At 40.8% G+C, this 20526-nt stretch overlaps 1 protein-coding gene across 1 annotated transcript; it reads right to left on the bottom strand.

Moving 5' to 3' along the window:
• Nucleotides 1-17212: 17212 nt before the first annotated feature.
• On the bottom strand, nucleotides 17213-19831 carry LOC139540040 (Iroquois homeobox protein 5a-like). Its single transcript, XM_071343573.1, has 3 exons — nucleotides 19322-19831; nucleotides 18449-18851; nucleotides 17213-18227 (listed from the first exon to the last, which is right to left on the bottom strand). Exons 1-3 carry the CDS (start codon nucleotides 19559-19561, stop codon nucleotides 17518-17520), a joined length of 1353 nt encoding a protein of 450 aa, XP_071199674.1. The 5' UTR covers nucleotides 19562-19831; the 3' UTR covers nucleotides 17213-17517.
• Nucleotides 19832-20526: the final 695 nt, after the last annotated feature.

Below are 20526 nucleotides of genomic sequence, written 5' to 3'. Positions count from 1 at the left end.
CCTCCTGCAGCAAAGAACCCCACAACATGATGCTGCCAACCCCGTGCTTCATGGTTGGGATGGTGTTCTTCGGCTTGCAAGCATCCCCCTTTTTCCTCCAAACATAACGATGGTCATTTTGGCCAAACAGTTCTATTTTTGTTTCATCTGACCAGATTACATTTCTCCAAAAAATACGATCTTTATCCCCATGTGCATTTGCAAACCTTAGTCTGGCTTTTTTATAGCGGTTTTAGAGCAGTGGCTTCTTCCTTGCTGAGCGGCCTTTCAGGTTATGTCGATATAGGACTCGTTTTACTGTGGATGTAGATACTTTTGTACCTGTTTCCTCCATCATCCTCACAAGGTCCTTTGCTGTTGTTCTTTGATTGATTGCACTTTTCGCACCAAAGAACGCTCCCAATGGTGAGCCAGACTTGTGGCGGTCTACAATTTTTTTTTCTGAGGTCTTGGCTGATTTCTTTTGATTTTCCCATGATGTCAAGCAAAGAGGCACTGAGTTTGAAGGTAGGCCTTGAAATACATCCACAGGTACACCTCCAATTGACTAAAATGATGTCAATTAGCCTATCAGAAGCTTCTAAAGCCATGACAATTTTCTGGAATTTTCCAAGCTGTTTAAAGGCACAGCCAATTTAGTGTATCTAAACTTCTGACCCACTGGAATTGTGATACAGTGAAATAATCCGTCTGTAAACAATTGTTGGAAAAATTACTTGTGTCATGCACGAAGTAGATGTCCTAACCGACTTACCAAAACTGTAGTTTGTTAATAAGAAATTTGTGGAGTGGTTGAAAAACTAGTTTTAATGACTCCAACCTAAGTGTATGTAAACTTCCGACTTCAACTGTATGTATCTGTTGATGATTCGTTACTAGAGAAATGAGACCAAGTCAAGACGCTGGACAGGGTGGATCGGTATATAGTAAGACAGTTTATTCGATGTAAAGATATCTGAGCAAAGCGTGCTGCACGGCCCCGTTCGTCTAGTTCTTAGGGAACTATCGGAAGAAGAGACCCGAAACATATTGTGCAGTTCAAGTTATACAGTAAATGACGTAGGTAGATTCTTGTAGTTCGTGCTTCTGACTGGTCGCTGTAAGTGGAGGCCCGTTCCCTCCACGCTGGTGTCCATGCCTCATTGGTTCCTGGCACTGTTCTTTGTTCCTGGAAACCCAGCCTAAAGCAAGGGTGTGTGTGTGTGTGTGTGTGTGCATGTGCGTGTGCGTGTGCGTGCTCGTATAATGGCATGCCTCCCTTATCAGTGGTAATAAAAGGTCTGAGTCAGCCATCCTCCCCTGCGTGGGGGAGTGAGGTTTGTATCTGTTACGGGCAGATGGTGTTTAACTGTGGGGTGTAGCAAGATATTTGCAACAAAGTCTGCTTTAATAAGGAAGGCATTATAACAGTATTATAGCTATGTGTTAAGGTCAATGAAGACAACATTTCTTACATATCCCACGGTTGTTGCTGTGGAGTAATGATGTTACGGACAATATAGGATGAATAAATAATAAAATGTAAAAAAATTGCTTGTCAAAATGTAATTTTTGTAATGGCAATCATGGTTATAACAATCCTTAGCATGAACTGCCTACATTATTATGCATATTATTAATTAATTGTGGAAAGAAATTACGATATGCAAGTTCCCATTGTCTTTATTTGTAATTTCTGTTAGCTCATGTATGTCTTTCGGCAGAATCCAACATGTATTGACAATGTCCGAAAGCCGCATTGTGTCAGATATACTGCGTCATGAGATGGAAATTGGTAGGCTTATTCAAACAATTCATTATTGTGCAATTGTTACTTTGCATGTTTTTACCTTATACTTATTTACTGCTTGCTAATGGTTAGCGTGCTAGCTAGCGGTTAGCGTGCTAGCTAGGGGTTAGCGTGCTAGTTTAGCATAATTGGGAAACGTGTCTTTGATTCAGAATACATGATTGTGGTTAACCCAATGTTACATGCATTGGAAAATAATATTGCTAGTGTAACTTGAATTGGTTTACAAGCTAGCTAGAAAAGCCAGTTCCTTTTCATCTGTTTTGTCAAGTCATAAGCACGCATGTGTGCTGAAATATTTAAATAATCCCCTCATTAAAAATATATATTTATTATTATTATTTTAATAGCTGTATATAATACCATCAAGGTGAGGGTGTTGGAAATGCTTTTGGCGGTTTATCTGCTTCTGTTCTGTGTGTGGCACTGTGTGCTCTTTTCAAAGGATGGATCCCAATATCTCAAAGGCCCTAGGATCCAGGGGGACAGGGGTGGTCTGCCAGTCACTGGTACAACAACCCAATAGTGGAGAACATTTTGAGGTTTAGTAGCATTGCAAATATCAAGGTACAGCTATAAGGATACTCAATCATTATGGTACTTTTTAATGGTACATTTACAAACATATCCTGTATTATGATAAATAGAATTGAAACATACTTCTCCCATGGGCAAAGAAACTCAAAAAGGGTGATGATATTAATAATTTACAATAATTTTGAACCGAATGTGCAGATCCGCAAGGTATATGCATTATTTTGTACAAATTATTGGACCATAAACAGATTTGGCTCATTAATTTATACGGTCCAAATAATGATGATCCAAGCTTCTTTTGACAATATATATAATAATTTATCAAGCCTACAAGCAATACAAGACTCTTATTATGATGGGAGATTATAATATGGTTTTGAATACCTCAATAGACCATAAAGGAAATCACACTACAAACTATCACCCTCATGCACTGAAGGAAATCACTAATATCATGGATATATTGGAACTAGTGGATATATGGAGGCTTAAATATCCTGACCTAGTGAGATATACATGGCGGAGGCTCAACCAAGCTAGTCGTCTTGACTACTTTCTTATGACATTCTCTCAGGTACCAAAAGTTTAAAACGTGTTGATAAGGAACATAATGCGGTCAGACCATCAAATAATTGGCATATACATTACTCTTACTGAATTTTCCCGTGGAAGAGGATATTGGAAATGTAATCAAAGCCTATTGGATGATAAGTTGTTTTTAACTAAGACAGAAGAATTTTTAACGGACTTTTCCCCGACATAACACAGGTACAGCAGATCCCCTTTTTCTGTGCCTCTATGGTACAGTTTTTATTGCTGTCCATCTGTACTGTTAGTCCTTCTATTTCCTTTGTTAATATGAACTCTTTTGACCATTTCTTTTTTTTTTTTTTCAAGAGGATCATTGAATTGCATGGCCTCTAAAGTCACGTTTAAGTGTCCCATACAATAAGTTAGAGGAAAAACAAAAAGAAATGGAGGAACTTGTTCAAGAAAGATCTAGTATAATATATCATAGAAATAAAGTGAACTGGATGGAATATGGGGAAAACATCCAGCAAATTATTTTTATATCTTCAACATAGAAATGCTACAACTAAATAATTTACTGAAACTTGTTAGAAATGACGGAGTCACCCATGATTCACCAAACTATATTTTGAAAGAGGAAGCAAAGTACTTAAAGCACATTTTTGTTTGTCTCCTCCAGCTCCACTAACCGAAGTTAATTGTATGGAAGTTATTTCTATTAATAATGTAAAATTAACAGTTGTACAGAAAGACTAATGTGAAGGCCAAATTACAGAGTAGGAACTTCTTGATGCAATTAAATCCTTTAAGTCCAGGAAACTCCAGGGATGGATGGCATACCAGTTGAGGTATACCAAACCTTTTTTGATGTACTCAGAGGACCGTTATTAGCATGTTTTAACCACAACATTAAAAAAATATACATTTTTAGATACTCAAAAAGGTCTGATTTCATTACTACTGAGACAGGACCCAAATGGTAAATATAAAAATCCAGTCCATTAAAAAAATTAGAGACACCTTACACTTCAGTGTCGTGAGGCAAAACGTTCTGGCAAAATGCATAACGCATAGAATTAAAAAGGTAGTGCCGGATATTATTCATCCTAGTCAGACAGGTGTTTTACATAGATGATACATTGGAGATAATATAAGACAAGTACTGGGAAACCAGGCCAGGTATGCATAGCTGACTTTTAAAAGGCTTTTGATAAAGTACCACTGGAATTTATTCATAATTGCCTGTAGTATTTACATTTTGGAGAATCTCTTATACAATGGATAACATTTATGTATAGTAACCCCAGGTGTAAAATATTAAATAATGACTACTTCTCAAAGTATTAAACTGTCAAGAGGAGTAAAACAAGGTTGTCCACTATCGGCATATTTATTATGGCAATCGAAATGTTAGCTATTAAAATCAGATCCAACAATAATATCAAGGGGCTAGAAAACCCAGGCCTTAAAAACAAAGGTGTCATTGTACTCTGATTCATGTTTTCTTTTAAATCCACAATTTGGATCCCTCCACAGTCTCAGAGGATATAGATACTTTTTCTAACCTCTGGATTACAACCAAATTATGATAAATGTACTATATTACGTATTGGATCACAAAAAATGTTTACTTTTACATTACCATGTAGTTTACCAATAAAATGGTCTGCAGGTGAAGTAGACATACTCGGTATTCATATCCCAAAATAAATAAATAATCTCACTACAATACATTTTAATAGAAAGTTGGAAAAAATAGATAAGATATTTCTACCATGCAAAGGAAAATATCTGTCTATCTGTGGAAAAATCACCATGTTTAACTATAAAGTCATATCCTAGTTGACATTTTTGCTTATGGCCTTGCCTACCCCTAGCGTCTTGTTTTTTGTTTTTTATTATATGAGCAAAAAAGATTCAATTTTATTTGGAACTGCAAGCCAGATCAAATTAAACGGGCCTATTTATATAATGAATATAAATTCGGAGGGTACATTAGACCTCTCACGAAAGGCTTCAGTCATACACAAGTTATATTTAAATCCGAACTGGTTCTCTAGCAGTTTAGTAAGAATGTCTCCCCCCCATGTTCAAGAATGGCCTTTTCCCTTTATTCAGATTACAACCTCTACCTTTGGGTTATTTGAAAATGAAATAATCTCCAAAATATTGCTTAAAAATAGCAAGCCATAGAAAGTTTATTGCAATTTCAGTTTAATCCACCAGAAAAGACAGAAATAATCCAACAAATATTATGGTTAAACTCAAATATACAAATTTATATATTTTTTGTTTTTTTAAATAGAAAAAAATATATAATCTTTGTAAATTATATCATAAATAGGACTGGTGGAGTTATGTCACATGCAGCTAACAAAAATATATGGAAATGTCTGCTGTACTCAAAATTACAACCAAGGCAAGTGGAAGGGTAAAAAGTAAGGAACTTGTCTGTCGGCCCTGCATTAAAGACCAAAATTGGTTAAAGAAAATTGTGATGAATAAAAAACTATACCAGTTTAATCTAAGGACCAAAAAATGGACAGCTGTGCCATATACAGTGCATTCGAAAAGTATTCAGACCCCTTGACTTTTGTTACGTTACAACCTTATTCTAAAATTGATTAAATTCATTTTCTTCATAATCAATCTACAGACAATACCCCATAATGACTAAGATATTTAGAAATGTTTGCACATTTTATAAAAAATAAAAAACATACCTTATTTACATAAGTATTCAGACCCTTTGCTATGAGACTCGAAATTGAGCTCAGGTGCATCCTGTTTCCATTGATCATCCTTGATGTTTCTACAACTTGATTGGAGTCCACCTGTGGTAAATTCAATTTATTGGACATATTTTGGAAAGGCACACACCTGTCTATATAAGGTCCCACAGCTGACATTCAGAGCAAAAACCAAGCCATGAGGTCGAAGGAATTGCCGTAGAGCTCCGAGACATGATTGTGTCGAGGCACAGATCTGGGGAAGGGTACCAAAACATTTCTGCATCATCGAAGGTCCCCAAGAACACGGTGGTCTCCATCATTCTTAAATGGAAGAAGTTTGGAACCACCAAGTCTCTTTCTAGAGCTGGCCGCCCAGCCAAACTGAGCTATCAGGGGGGGAAGGGCCTTGGTCAGGGAGGTGACCAAGAACATGAAGGTCACTGACACAGCTCCAGAGTTCCTCTGTGGAAATGGGAGAACCTTCCAGAAGGACAACCATCTGCAGCACTCCACCAATCAGGCCTTTATGGTAGAGTGGCCAGACAGAAACCACTCCTTAGTAAAAGGCACATGACAGCCCACTTGGAGTTTGCCAAAAGGTACCTAAAGGACTCTGACCATGAGTAACAAGATTCTCTGGTCTGATGAAACCAAGATTGAACTCTTTGGCCTGAATGCCAAGCGTCACGTCTGGAGGAAACCTGGCACCATATCTATGGTGAAGCATGGTGGTGGTAGCACCATGCTGTGGGGATGATTTTCAGCGGCAGGGACTAGGAGACTAGTCAGGATCGAGGGAAAGATTAACGGAGCAAAGTACAGAGAGGTCCTTGATGAAAACCTGATCCAGAGCGCTCATGACTTCATACTGGGGCGACGGTTCACCTTCCAACAGGACAATGACCCTAAACACACAGCCAATACAACCCAGGAGTGGCTTTGGGATGCACTGCATTATTTCTGCCTCATGCACCAATTCATATTGTTACTCCTATGACCAGAGAAAGTGAAATATTCCTCGATATTAAGAAAGACAAGCCACTAATAATAACAATGCATGGGGGATTGGAAATGATGCAGACAACTACATTGATGGAAGCTACAATCTATGTGCAATATTAAAGCTGATCTACCCCCTAATAAAATATTTACAAAATAATCAAATATATACAGTACCAGTCAAACGTTTGGACACCTACTCATTCCAAGGTTTTTCAAATTTATTTTTACTATTTTCTACATTGTAGAATAATAGTGAAGAGATCAAAACTATGAAATAACACATATGGATTTGAGATTCTTCAAAGTAGCCACCCTTTGCCTTGATGACAGCTTTGCACACTCTTGGCATTCTCTCAAACAGCTTCATGAGGTAATCACCTGGAATGCATTTCAATTAACAGGTGTGCCTTGTTAAAAGTTAATTTGTGGAATTTCTTTCCTTGATGCGTTTGAGCCAATCAGTTTTGTTGTGACAAGGTAGGGGTGGTATACAGAAGATAGCCCTATTTGGTAAAAGACCTTGTCCATATTATGGCAAGAACAGCTCAAATAAGCAAAGCGAAATGACAGTCCATCATTACTTTAATACATGAAGGTCAGTCAATCCGGAAAATTTAAAGAACTGAAAGTTTCTTCAAGTGCAGTCGCAAAAACTATCAAGCGCATGAACTGGTTCTCATGAGGACCGCCACAGGAAAGGAAGACCCAGAGTTACCTCTGCTGCAGAAGATAAGAGTTCAAGTAATAGACACATCTCAACATCAACTGTTCAGAGGAGACTGCGTGAATCAGGCCTTCATGGTCGAATTGCTGCAAAGAAACCACTACTGAAGGACACCAATAAGAAGAAGAGACTTCATTGGGCCAAGAAACACGAGCAATGGACATTAGACTGGTGGAAATCTGTCCTATGGTCTGATGAGTTAAAATTTGAGATTTTTGGTTCCAACTGCCGGGTCTTTGTGAGACGCAGAGTAGGTGAACGGATGATCTCCGCATGTGTGGTTCCCACCGTGAAGCATGGAGGATGAGGTGTGATGGTGTTTTGCTGGTGATACTGTCAGTGATTTATTTAATATTTAAGGCACACTTAACCAGCATGGCAACCCCAGCTTTCTGCAGCAATACACCATGCCATCTGGTTTGCGCTTAGAGGGACTATCATTTGTTTTTCAACAGGACAATGACCCAACACACCTCCAGGCTGTGTAAGGTCTATTTGACCAAGAAGGAGAGTGATGGAGGGATGCATCAGATGACCTGGCCTCCACAATCACCCAACTTCAACCCAATTGAGGGTTTGGAATGAGTTGGACAGCAGAGTGAAAAGCAGCCAACAAGTGCTCAGCATATGTGGGAATTCCTTCAAGACTGTTGGAAAAGCATTCCAGGTGAAGTTGGTTGAGAGAATGCCAAGAGTGTGCAAAGCTGTCAAGGCAAATGGTGGCTATTTTGAAGAATCTGAAATATAAAATATATTTTCATTTGTTTAACACTTTTTTGGTTACTACATGATTCCATGTGTTGTTTCATAGTTTTGATGTCTTCACTATTATTTTACAATGTAGAAAATAGTAAAAATAAAGAAAAACCCTTGAATGAGTAGGTGTGTCTGAACTTTTGACCGGTACTGTATATGTCTGTTACATTTAGGTATCTAGCTATAAGTTAACCCTGATCAATCAAATGGATAGTTGTAAGCAATTATGGTAAATCCAACTGCCCTTAACTAGGTGTCTTTGCTAGACAGAGTGAGACCCATACAGAAAGAGAGAGAGAGGAAGAAAGTAAGTGACAGAGGGAGAGAGAGAGAGGTGAGAAGAGAGTGAAAGACAGAGAGAGATGGAGAGCGAGAGAAACAGAGAGACAATACTGCAAATTTACTTAGACTTTAGTATTTTAACAATCATGTCTCGGAGCTCTACGGACAATTCCTTTGACCTCATGGCTTGGTTTTTATTCTGACATGCACTGTCAGCTGTGAGACCTTATATAGACAGTTGTGTGCCTTTCCAAATCATGTCCAATCAATTGAATTTACCACAGGTGGACTCCAATCAAGTCGTAGATCAAAGATTATCATTGGAAAAAGGATGCATCTGAGATCAATTTCAAGTTTCATAGCAAAGGGTCTGAATGCTTATGGAAATAAGGTATTTCAGTTTCTAAAAACCTTATTTTGCTTTGTCATTATGGTGTATTGTGTGTAGATTGAGGAAAATGTTTCATTTAATCAATTTTAGAATAAGGCTGCAACGTAACAAAATGTGGAAAAAGTCTAGGGGCCTGAATACTTTCTGAAGGAACTGTAGGTATATGATGATGATGAGATGGTCATGTCCAATGATATATACTCTAGAATACTTTTTGGGGGGAAGCTATAGAAATGCAGTTATTAATGTCTACATACGTGTTTGCCATGTTATTCTAGTACAGACACCTTAATGAATACTTTTTCATTGTATTACGTGAGCTAAACATACAAATAAAAAAGTATATACATTTTTTATAATGCTACTATCCCCACTACAACAACAAAAATACTTAAATACATGTAATTTTGTTCTTGAAATACTGTAGAATTCCATTCATTCCTGTGGAGGACTGCTCCTGTGCCAATATGGCACTTCCCAGGAGGATTCAAAGCCTCACAATGGCCAATACAAAGCATCAGCAAACCAGGGTTTATATCATCATTGGTCATATATCATGTCTAACAATGGGATTCGCTGTCCTCAGAGAGGAAGAGGCAGGAGAGATGAAGCAAGATCACGTGGGACCATTCTAGCCAATGAGAAGGCAGATATCAAATCAAATCAAATCAAATTTATTAGTCACATACACATGGTTAGCAGATGTTAATGCTTGTGCTTCTAGTTCCGACAATGCAGTAATAACAACAAGTAATCTAACCTAACAATTCCGCAACTACTACCTTATACACGCAAGTGTAAAGGGATAAAGAATATGTACATAAAGATATATGAATGAGTGATGGTACAGACGGCATAGGCAAGGTGCAGTAGATGGTATAGAGTACGGTATATACCTATGAGATGAGTACTGTAGGGTATGTAAACATAAAGTGGCATAGTTTAAAGTGGCTAGTGGTCCATGTATTACATAAGATGGCAAGATGCAGTAGATGATATAGAGTACAGTATATACAGTGGGGAGAACAAGTATTTGATACACTGCCGATTTTGCAGGTTTTCCTACTTACAAAGCATGTAGAGGTCTGTAATATTTATCATAGGTACACTTCAACTGTGAGACACGGAATCTAAAACAAAAATCCAGAAAATCACATTGTATGATTTTTAAGTAATTAATTTGCATTTTATTGCATGACATAAGTATTTGATACATCAGAAAAGCAGAACTTAATATTTGGTACAGAAACCTTTGTTTGCAATTACAGAGATCATACGTTTCCTGTAGTTCTTGACCAGGTTTGCACACACTGCAGCAGGGATTTTGGCCCACTCCTCCATACAGACCTTCTCCAGATCCTTCAGGTTTCGGGGCTGTCGCTGGGCAATACGGACTTTCAGCGCCCTCCAAAGATTTTCTATTGGGTTCAGGTCTGGAGACTGGCTAGGCCACTCCAGGACCTTGAGATGCTTCTTACTGAGCCACTCCTTAGTTTCCCTGGCTGTGTGTTTCGTGTCGTTGTCATGCTGGAAGACCCAGCCACGACCCATCTTCAATGCTCTTACTGAGGGAAGGAGGTCGTTGGCCAAGATCTCGCGATACATGGCCCCATCCATCCTCCCCTCAATACGGTGCAGTCGTCCTGTCCCCTTTGCAGAAAAGCATCCCCAAAGAATGATGTTTCCACCTCCATGCTTCACGGTTGGGATGGTGTTCTTGGGGTTGTACTCATCCTTCTTCTTCCTCCAAACACGTCGAGTGGAGTTTAGACCAAAAAGCTCAATTTTTGTCTCATCAGACCACATGACCTTCTCCCATTCTTCCTCTGGATCATCCAGATGGTCATTGGCAAACTTCAGACGGGCCTGGACATGCCCTGGCTTGAGCAGGGGGACCTTGCGTGCGCTGCAGTATTTTAATCCATGACGGCATAGTGTGTTACTAATGGTTTTCTTTGAGACTGTGGTCCCAGCTCTCTTCAGGTCATTGACCAGGTCCTGCCGTGTAGTTCTGGGCTGATCCCTCACCTTCCTCATGATCATTGATGCCCCACGAGGTGAGATCTTGCATGGAGCCCCAGACCGAGGATGATTGACCGTCATCTTGAACTTCTTCCATTTTCTAATAATTGCGCCAACAGTTGTTGCCTTCTCACCAAGCTGCTTGCCTATTGTCCTGTAGCCCATCCCAGCCTTGTGCAGGTCTACAATTTTATCCCTGATGTCCTTACACAGCTCTCTGGTCTTGGCCATTGTGGAGAGGTTGGAGTCTGTTTGATTGAGTGTGTGGACAGGTGTCTTTTATACAGGTAACGAGTTCAAACAGGTGCAGTTAATACAGGTAATGAGTGGAGAACAGGAGGGCTTCTTAAAGAAAAACTAACAGGTCTGTGAGAGCCGGAATTCTTACTGGTTGGAAGGTGATCAAATACTTATGTCTTGCAATAAAATGCAAATTAATTACTTAAAAATCATACAATGTGATTTTCTGGATTTTTGTTTTAGATTCCGTCTCTCACAGTTGAAGTGTACCTATGATAAAAATTACAGACCTCTACATGCTTTGTAAGTAGGAAAACCTGCAAAATCGGCAGTGTATCAAATACTTGTTCTCCCCACTGTACATATACATAAGAGATGTGTAATGTAGGGTATGTGAACATTATATTAGGTGGCATTGTTTAAAGTGGCTGGTGGTACATTTTTACATAATTTCCATCAATTCCCATTTTTAAGGTGGCTGGAGCTGAGTCAGTTTGTTGGCAGCGGCCGCTAAATGTTAGTGGTGGCTGTTTAACAGTCTGATGGCCTTGAGATAGAAGCTGTTTTTCAGTCTCTCGGTCCCTGCTTGGATGCACCTGTACTGACCTCGCCTTCTGGATGATAGCGGGGTGAACAGGTAGTGGCTTGGGTGGTTGTTGTCCTTGATGATCTTTATGGCCTTCCTGTGACATCGGGTGGTGTAGGTGTCCTGGAGGGCAGGTAGTTTGCCCCGGGTGATGCGTTCTGCCGACCTCACTACCCTCTGGAGAGCCTTACGGTTGTGTGCGGAGCAGTTGCCGTACCAGGCGGTGATACAGCCCGACAGGATGCTCTCGATTGTGCATCTGTAGAAGTTTGTGAGTGCTTTTGGTGACAAGCCGAATTTCTTCAGCCTCCTGAGGTTGAAGAGGCGCTGCTGCGCCTTCTTCACAACGCTGTCTGTGTGGGTGGACCAATTCAGTTTGTCCGTGATGTGTACACCGAGGAACTTAAAACTTTCCACCTTCTCCACTACTGACCCGTCGATGTGGATAGGGGGGAGCTCCCTCTGCTGTTTCCTGAAGTCCACAATCATCTCCTTTGTTTTGTTGACGTTGAGTGTGAGGTTATTTTCCTGACACCACACTCCGAGGGCCCTCACCTCCTCCCTGTAGGCCGTCTCGTCGTTGTTGGTAATCAAGCCTACCACTGTAGTGTCGTCCGCAAACTTGATGATTGAGTTGGAGGCGTGCATGGCCACGCAGTCGTGGGTGAACAGGGAGTACAGGAGAGGGCTCAGAACGCACCCTTGTGGGGCCCCAGTGTTGAGGATCAGCGGGGTGGAGATGTTGTTACCTACCCTCACCACCTGGGGGCGGCCCGTCAGGAAGTCCAGGACCCAGTTGCACAGGGCGGGGTCGAGGCCCAGGGTCTCGAGCTTGATGACGAGTTTGGAGGGTACTATGGTGTTGAATGCTGAGCTGTAGTCGATGAACAGCATTCTCACATAGGTATTCCTCTTGTCCAGATGGGTTAGGGCAGTGTGCAGTGTGGTTGCGATTGCGTCGTCTGTGGACCTATTGGGTCGGTAAGCAAATTGGAGTGGGTCTAGGGTGTCCGGTAGGGTGGAGGTGATATGGTCCTTGACTAGTCTCTCAAAGCACTTCATGATGACGGAAGTGAGTGCTACGGGGCGGTAGTCGTTTAGCTCATATCGTGTGCACAACAGGCACAACTCCTATATAAAATAGTTTTTCTCAAAGTTTTCGGTATGCCTCGTGTGTACTAATATTGGCACTTTCGTAACAACCGAAACATCACAAAACTTATATTCGATCAAATAGTAAATAAGCCATTCAATTGTTTGTTGACCAAATTCGACACTCTCATTGACCTCCATACAAAAAATCCTCACATGGTGAGGCCGAGTTACCCGTCTTGCTTCGCCTTTTACTCTCTATCTCAGCTCAGTCACGAAGAGGAAGAAATTTGCAGCAGGTGGGTGGTAAACATTAAAATAAGACCCAGCCCTGAAATGAAACGTAGTCTGAAAAGTATTTGCACGTCATCTATAAAAGGGAAACAGGGTTGACACAGATTACCATGAATGTCCCACTTCGGATTTCCCATTTATAGCCCAAAAAGATCATACTTTGACTAAAACTATGACTTTGACTTAAATCAATTTCCAACATCGTGGATAAGCTCAGGACATTGTCTTTCAGTTGAACAAAGGTGAATTTCCGCTGTTGTGGTACTTTTAAGTACGCTCGTTCTACTCATTTTAATGTAATGGTATCCACCACTAGATGGCGGTGTTTACCCTACAATTCGTGTCGCCTTCCGCCACAGGCGATACAATAAATCAAATCAAATGTATTTATATTTCCCTTCTTACATATCTCAGCTGATATCTCAAAGTGCTGTACAGAAACCCAGCCTAAAACCCCAAACAGTAAGCAATGCAGGTGTAGAAGCACGGTGGCTAGGGAAAACTCCCTAGAAAGGCCAAAACCTAGGAAGAAACCGAGAGAGGAACCAGGCTATGAGGGGTGGCCAGTCCTCTTCTGGCTGTGCCGGGTGGAGATTATAACAGAACATGGCCAAGATGTTCAAATGTTCATAAATGACCAGCATGGTCAAATAATAATAATCACAGTAGTTGTCGAGGGTGCAGCAAGGGTGCAATAGCGGGGCCCTAGGTGCTACCAGAAGAGTTAGTAGCAAGCAGAGACAACAGCTGAGCCTCAGTCTAAGAATGTTGCTTTCTGCTGTGGCACCAGGGAGTCCATATTGTTCATGTATGACACTGTCAACTTGGCGCGAGTGTGGAGTGCCATGGTGTTCATGGCATCCAGGCAGACCCTGGGCGTTCTCTTTGCACGGTCCTGACTGAAACAGGTGAAGCGTACTCCATGGCCGTCTGCTTAGGGGATGTAGGGGAGGCAGGAGGTTCAGTACTTCAGGGCAGGTGCCATTACGAACTTCAGCCTCCCTGCTCGTAGCAGGGGAGAGTTATGGGTGCAAGGTGTCTTCCACAGACTCATGGTCAGTCAATGTCGGTCCTTGTATTCTCTGTCTATGAGTGTGGTTTAAGTGTGGTTACAATTTACCAGACCCATCTTTTAGCTTTATACCAAACCGTGTGACAGGAAGGGCTTGATCAACACAAACTCAGGGCTGTGGCAAAGATATTATAGTTTGACTAGTTTATTGCTTTGCCTTTTCGATCTCTGCTTTAAGGTAATTCCCAAACAAGTGATGGTGGAAAAACAGAGTTACAGTGAAACGGATGTACCTGACAGAATGCCACCAGCCAAACCCATGGAAGGCATGCCCTGCTGTGTGATATTCAACAGTGAGGGTCACCGGCGGTATGACTCTAAGCAAACAGCACCACCTGGAAACGACACACACTATCACAAGCTCAGTATGGCAACACTGGAGGAAAGTCTATATAATATTGTGAAAGCTTATCTAGGATTTTCTACCTGGTCTCATGCTACATCAGCCAAGCCTTTGATGAAAAACGTCAAGCGTTGACATTTGTTTGACATTTTTTAGGAGAACATAAACAAAGGAAAAACATTTCGGGGCAGCGATATTGCATGCTACAAAATGCTTCTCGTCTGCAGTTACTTCGCCTGGCCCACATTCAGTGGGGAATGTAGGCAGTGGTTTTTGATTGGGTGTCTCTGTGGCTGCTGTGTATTTTTACTCGCACAAGAGGGCACTCCAGGCAAAGTTATGGTTACATTAATCTATTCTACACGTCTGCCTCGGTCTGTTGTGTCTACCCTCCTAGAAAGCTAGTGGGCTTGCAGGCTTTTGTTCCAACCTTACTCTAACACACCTGATTCCGCTAATCGAGGTCCTGAGGTAAAAGGGATGGAATTTGTTTTGCAGGAGGGTAGCCCCCTGCTCTGAACACCACATGAAGTTATATGTAAAATGAGGATGACACATGAGGTCATTATATGTAAAGCACTTTAAAACTTTGGGAAAAGTGCTATTGAAATGCAAGACTTACAAATGGCTTGTTTATATTAATTTCATATGAAAGGTACTGCATGTGATGATGTGGGGAGAGACAGCTTGTTTTGAGGCAGAACGTTACCTCAGCCCTCAGAGACCAGAGACTGGGCCGTTCACCCTGGTGTTCTACCTCTGAAAGACCAACACTGAGAACAGATGTTTCTATAGAGGTCCTGGAGCGAGGGAGAGAAGTGGAGCGGGAGAAGGTGAGGAGATGGAGAGGAGGCATAAGGGAGAGAAGATGGTGAAGGTGTACTGCATGGCAGGGGGTTAGGTGATATCAGATCCTAACATCTGTCAGTCTTAGGGGTTATCCCATGCAGAGTGGACCTCACATTGGTTGAGAGACATGTCCCAACGGTGTCGGATGTCGGGTGGTGTTGAGCTTCGATGCACAACACAGTTGGGAAAGAGAGACATATGGGCCCTAAAGTCAATCAAACAATTGCTTAATTGCAAATGTTAATGTTTTAGTTTATCTATTGAATGCAACTTTGGCCAATTTATACAGAGGACGGCTCTTAAATCAATTCTGAGGGTATATCTTTGGTATGATCGAGTTTCTACATAGATAGACTCTTTAGATTTTATGAAGCAGATCATTTTCTTTTAGGAAGTGGTCATGGGCCAATCGTTTGAATGCGTTATATGGACCAATTTAGCAATATTAACATATCATAGCCACTAGCCAGGCATAATAATACTCATCCATCAATTACGGCTTGATTATTTGAGGATTCATAAGCCTTTGTGTTTTGCTGTTACTTATCATATTTTTATCATATCCTTTTTTAGACATTGTGGTAGACTGGACTTGGCCCATGGGCTGTCATTTGTGTATCTGGGACCTAGAAGTAATTCTATAAAACTAAATGGGTAGATATCCTGCACTATTCAAAAAAGAAATTGTCATATTTTGCCATCGTGATAAAATGATCCATATACTATCAATTTGAGTTTAAAGTTTAAAAGGATACCATGTATTCTTCTTATGGCCTTTGTGTAGCCTGAGTTTTTACTGAAACCAAAACCAAAGATTTGTATACGAATACAAAAATTAAGTAGCTTACTGAAAATGTAAAATGTGGTCCCCTGTGGCTCAGTTGGTAGAGCATGGCGCTTGCAACGCCAGGGTTGTGGGTTCATTCCCCACGGGGGGACCAGGATGAATATGTATGAACTTTCCAATTTGTAAGTCGCTCTGGATAAGAGCGTCTGCTAAATGACTTAAATGTAATGTAAATTGTCCAAATGTTTTTTTTAAATAATCTATTAAAGGTTTGCGTAAGATCATGGTGTGTCTTTGAGTTGACTATAGGCCTAGAACATCTCGATAAATCTTTAAACATCCATAGACAACGTGTTTGTATTTATTCACACGTTCTCTGTTAGTTATCAGCTTCAAAAAAGGACTTGTATGTCAAGTGGCTTTTGAGCAAAATATAGCCTTTGCAGAAAGCAACGAAAAATCACCAACATAGAAAACATGTTATTGCTTTACATACTTTAGAGATTACATAGCCTTTTTAAGTCCTTGTGAATTTAGTAGGCCTACACGGAGTTTAGTAGACAGTGGTGCGTTTTTCCTCACCTTTCTCTGCATGTTCTGTTACTGTTTGGCTCTTGCAGTTCCATGATTAAGAGAAATCCCCTCCTTCAGGAGAACATAAATTCGATTTTACACACTTAAATTCCTTGAAGATGGCCTCGGAAAATGTAAGCTTCTTAAGTGTTGATATTTTAAAAACCCAGATATGTGCCTGGTTAATGTGGAATATTTTGTGGTTTGATCAAATGTAATTTCCTCTCTGCTCAAGTTAAAAATAAATAAAAAACAGACTAGAGCATTTCTGATATAAGGATTACATTTTCCACAGTTGCTTCAAGTAATGGCTACTAAAATCTAGACTACATGCAGAGGGAATTTCGAGAATAATGTAGGGTCTACTTATTGTAATACAGGACATATTGCGTATTGGAATGGTGCTTTGATAATGCGGTCAATGCAAAGATGAATCGTTTTTTTAAATCCAATAATCCAATACTTTTGCCGGCATTAGTAACTTTCTGTGTGGAGTTGTGTGCTTCACATGGCTGTGATTATTTGACAAAACACACATGTCAACTATTGCAGCCATGCAACACGAAATTAACCTGGTAAAAAGAGGTCAATAGAAATGACAAAGTAACACTTTTCTTCTAAAAAAGACTACAATAAAACTAGTCTTCTTTAATTAATAATTATTCACCACGTGGTTTGACAAAGGAATCCACTTTTTTTCTCCACATTATCCTTTAAAAAATTCTAATTGAATATTCACATTCCTAAATAATTGTTTGTTGCCTTTTTAGGGACTCCCAGGAATAGTCATTGTCATTGTTCCATTTGCATCCCAATACGTTTTTTCCCCCACTGAAAATATCGTTTATTTTCCCAGTTGGACAATAAATAAATGTCTATATAGAGCCTATAGCTTACCAAATGTCACACAGGCTACTAGACATGTGTCATACCTTTCTTAATTTCATATCTCAAGTCTTTACAAATATCTATCTGTGTTTGGCTCCTGGCTTGGCTGTCTCTTGCCAGAGCCTCGGCTCTGTGTAACATAGTTTGATGTAATCCATTTAAATGTGTCGCTGACCCCACGTTGGATCCGGGGCTCTGCAGGTGTCCAAAAGTGCCATGATAGTTCGAGTAACCCTGGAAAAAGGGAGACGTATAATAGACATGTCTGGACAGGGCTGCACTGTGAGGGAAAAGATTCTGAGGAGCGTCTCGCAATGGAGATGACATAGGCATACCGCCCGGAATCTCTGTACGTAATTGTCTGGGCACGGTCTGAGAGGCATCACTACATCCTTTACATTTATCCGAAGAAGTTGCGATCTCCGCGAGCGACCACAGTTTTGGTTTCGGGGCCGGAAGGGCCGAGTGAATCACTGATGTGGCATTGCTGGAGTTGCCTGAGTCATTACGCCTCAGTGGAGGTGGACTTTCCGAGGCTGCCGAGTCTGAATCCCTTTCCACTCCAAGGCCCGCGTTTTGGGGAGATGCTGCGGTGGTGGGCCGTGGCATCTCGGGAACTCTCCTGTCCCCGTGGTCCTTTACATTCGGATCAATTAAGACAGGTTCCATGTCATTGCCGCTATTGTCTTCTTTGTATTTCTCACAGGGGATTCCCACTGGATTTGGATGCTGCCCAACTGCAAGAAGATATAATAAATTAGACCAAAGCGTTCCAAGGATTAGGCCTAATCGCCCTGTCAAGGTCTAACGAAAGCAACAACATGTTTAAGTCTATGCAGTGAATTACATAAAAATTGCCCAATACTTTTGAAACTAATGAAACGCCTGGAGAATATTTTTTTTTTAGACCTACTGCAGCATGGAAACCTATATTTTAAATAAAGTGACTTAAACTTACCTGCTTCATTTTTCGACCCAATTTCTGCCGTGGGCTTAAGTGGCTCTTCATCGTCGTCATTCTTCTCCAGGTCAATGTTGTCATCTTCTTCCTCATCCTCACTTCTATTCCTCGGGGTCCACGTCATTTTATTCTCTTTCTTCAACCGCCTTCTGGCGTTGGCGAACCAGGTGGACACTTGGGTAAGGGTCATCTTAGTAATGATGGCCAGCATGATCTTCTCACCCTTGGTTGGGTAGGGGTTTTTACGGTGTTCATTGAGCCACGCTTTGAGAGTGGCAGTCGCATCTCTTGTAGCATTTTTCCTGTATGCAGGGTCTCCATATGGATAGCCCAATGCTACACCGAACGGGTGATACTCTAAAGAGCCAGCGATACCCGCTGAGGGATCGTACGCGGAGCCCTAGAAAGTCAATAGAAAGTCAATAGATACGAATTTCTCTCAATAGTTTGACCTCACAAGACTGGAAAGCTTAAAGGTAAACATTGATAATTTCTAGACCTTCAATTTCCAATTTTATTGATCATATTTAGAGTTCAAAATGTATTTATATTATAGGCCTATACATAAGCTATACAACGTATGACAGCAATATTGAACACAATTTGAACAAACTTTTTTTTTTTGCAAAGTTTTGCAAATAATTGTGACTAATCATTGCATAAGCTCTTATTATAAATTAACTTTTATACATGTTTTATTTAACCTCTATTAATTGTGCACTCATTGTATCAGAAAGCTATACTTCAGCTTACTCGTTACAAAATCTGGATACAATAGGCTTTTTCAAAGAAACGAAAGGCATTTTTTTCCCAATAATTATTCCGAAATCGAACAGTGCGTAATTGTTAAACTGTACAGTATTCACTTACCACAAATGAGTTCAGTGCCGCCGTCTGCTCTCCGCTATACTGGAGGTGAGAATTGAAGCCAGGGGATGAACCATTGAACGCCGGTGAACCCGCGTACGGGGCGAAGGCTGAGCCTGAAGACGACCGGCCCAGTTCCTCAGTCCTTGGTCCTCCTAAAATCACACTGGAACTGAACGGGGGACAGGAATGGAGAGCTAGAGACACCGACGGTTGGAAGAGAAAGCCTTGAGGATAGGCCATGGTGAGTGACTTCCTAAAGTCAGTCACTTATGTCCACTTGTGCGCTTTCGACCCTAGATGCACACACACAAGAAAAGCGCATGAAAACTCACATCTGAAAACAGTTCCCTTCCCTCAATGTTCGCATTTGAAAAACAACTAATCCATTCAATAATATTGCGAACTGTTGCGTTGGTTGGTTTGTTGTTGTTTGCTGCAGCAATTTGTCAGGGAAAGTTGTCTGCATGTAGCCTTCCAGCGGAACGCTTTGTCGATGCCCAACCTGCCAGGCTCTGGATATGGGAGAGTCAGCGGAGGAATAGGCAACCTCATTCTATGATTGTCAGCTCCACCCCCGTGCGCGCGCACACACACACACACACACACACACACACACACACACACACACACACACACACACACACACACACACACACACACACACACACACACACACACACACACACACACACACACACACACACACACACACACACACACACACACACACACGTTATGCTATAATTGAGATCGAATTAGACTATTATCAAATCATTAAGCTAGTATTGTGAAGGCTATCTGTACCCTAACACATAAAATGATATCAATCTATATAATTTAGACACAATTATAGATTATGTTATTATCAACTGCACTCCTCGTTTACCCGAGAGGGATCGCTGTATACACTGCTGACAGGATCCCTAACCTGATCTTCAGTTGTAACAATTGCAGATATATAGGCTATATCACAATTGCATATATCTAAATCTGTTAATTACCAGAGAAAAACATTTAAATACACTCAAGTAAAAGCAGATAGCCTAATAAAAACAAAGGAATAATTGTACAGTCTTACCATTTGGTTTAATTTAATTGTTTGTGGTTTCAAATAATTAGTTATTTGCATTGTCAGTAGATGTTTGTGAATAACACTTCTTGCCTCTGAATACAGTTGCCAACAATATAGCCAATCAGGCACAGAA

This window comes from Salvelinus alpinus, chromosome 15, assembly GCF_045679555.1.
Source record: "Salvelinus alpinus chromosome 15, SLU_Salpinus.1, whole genome shotgun sequence".
NCBI lineage: Eukaryota > Metazoa > Chordata > Actinopteri > Salmoniformes > Salmonidae > Salvelinus > Salvelinus alpinus.
This window is presented reverse-complemented; position numbering and strand designations above follow the sequence as displayed.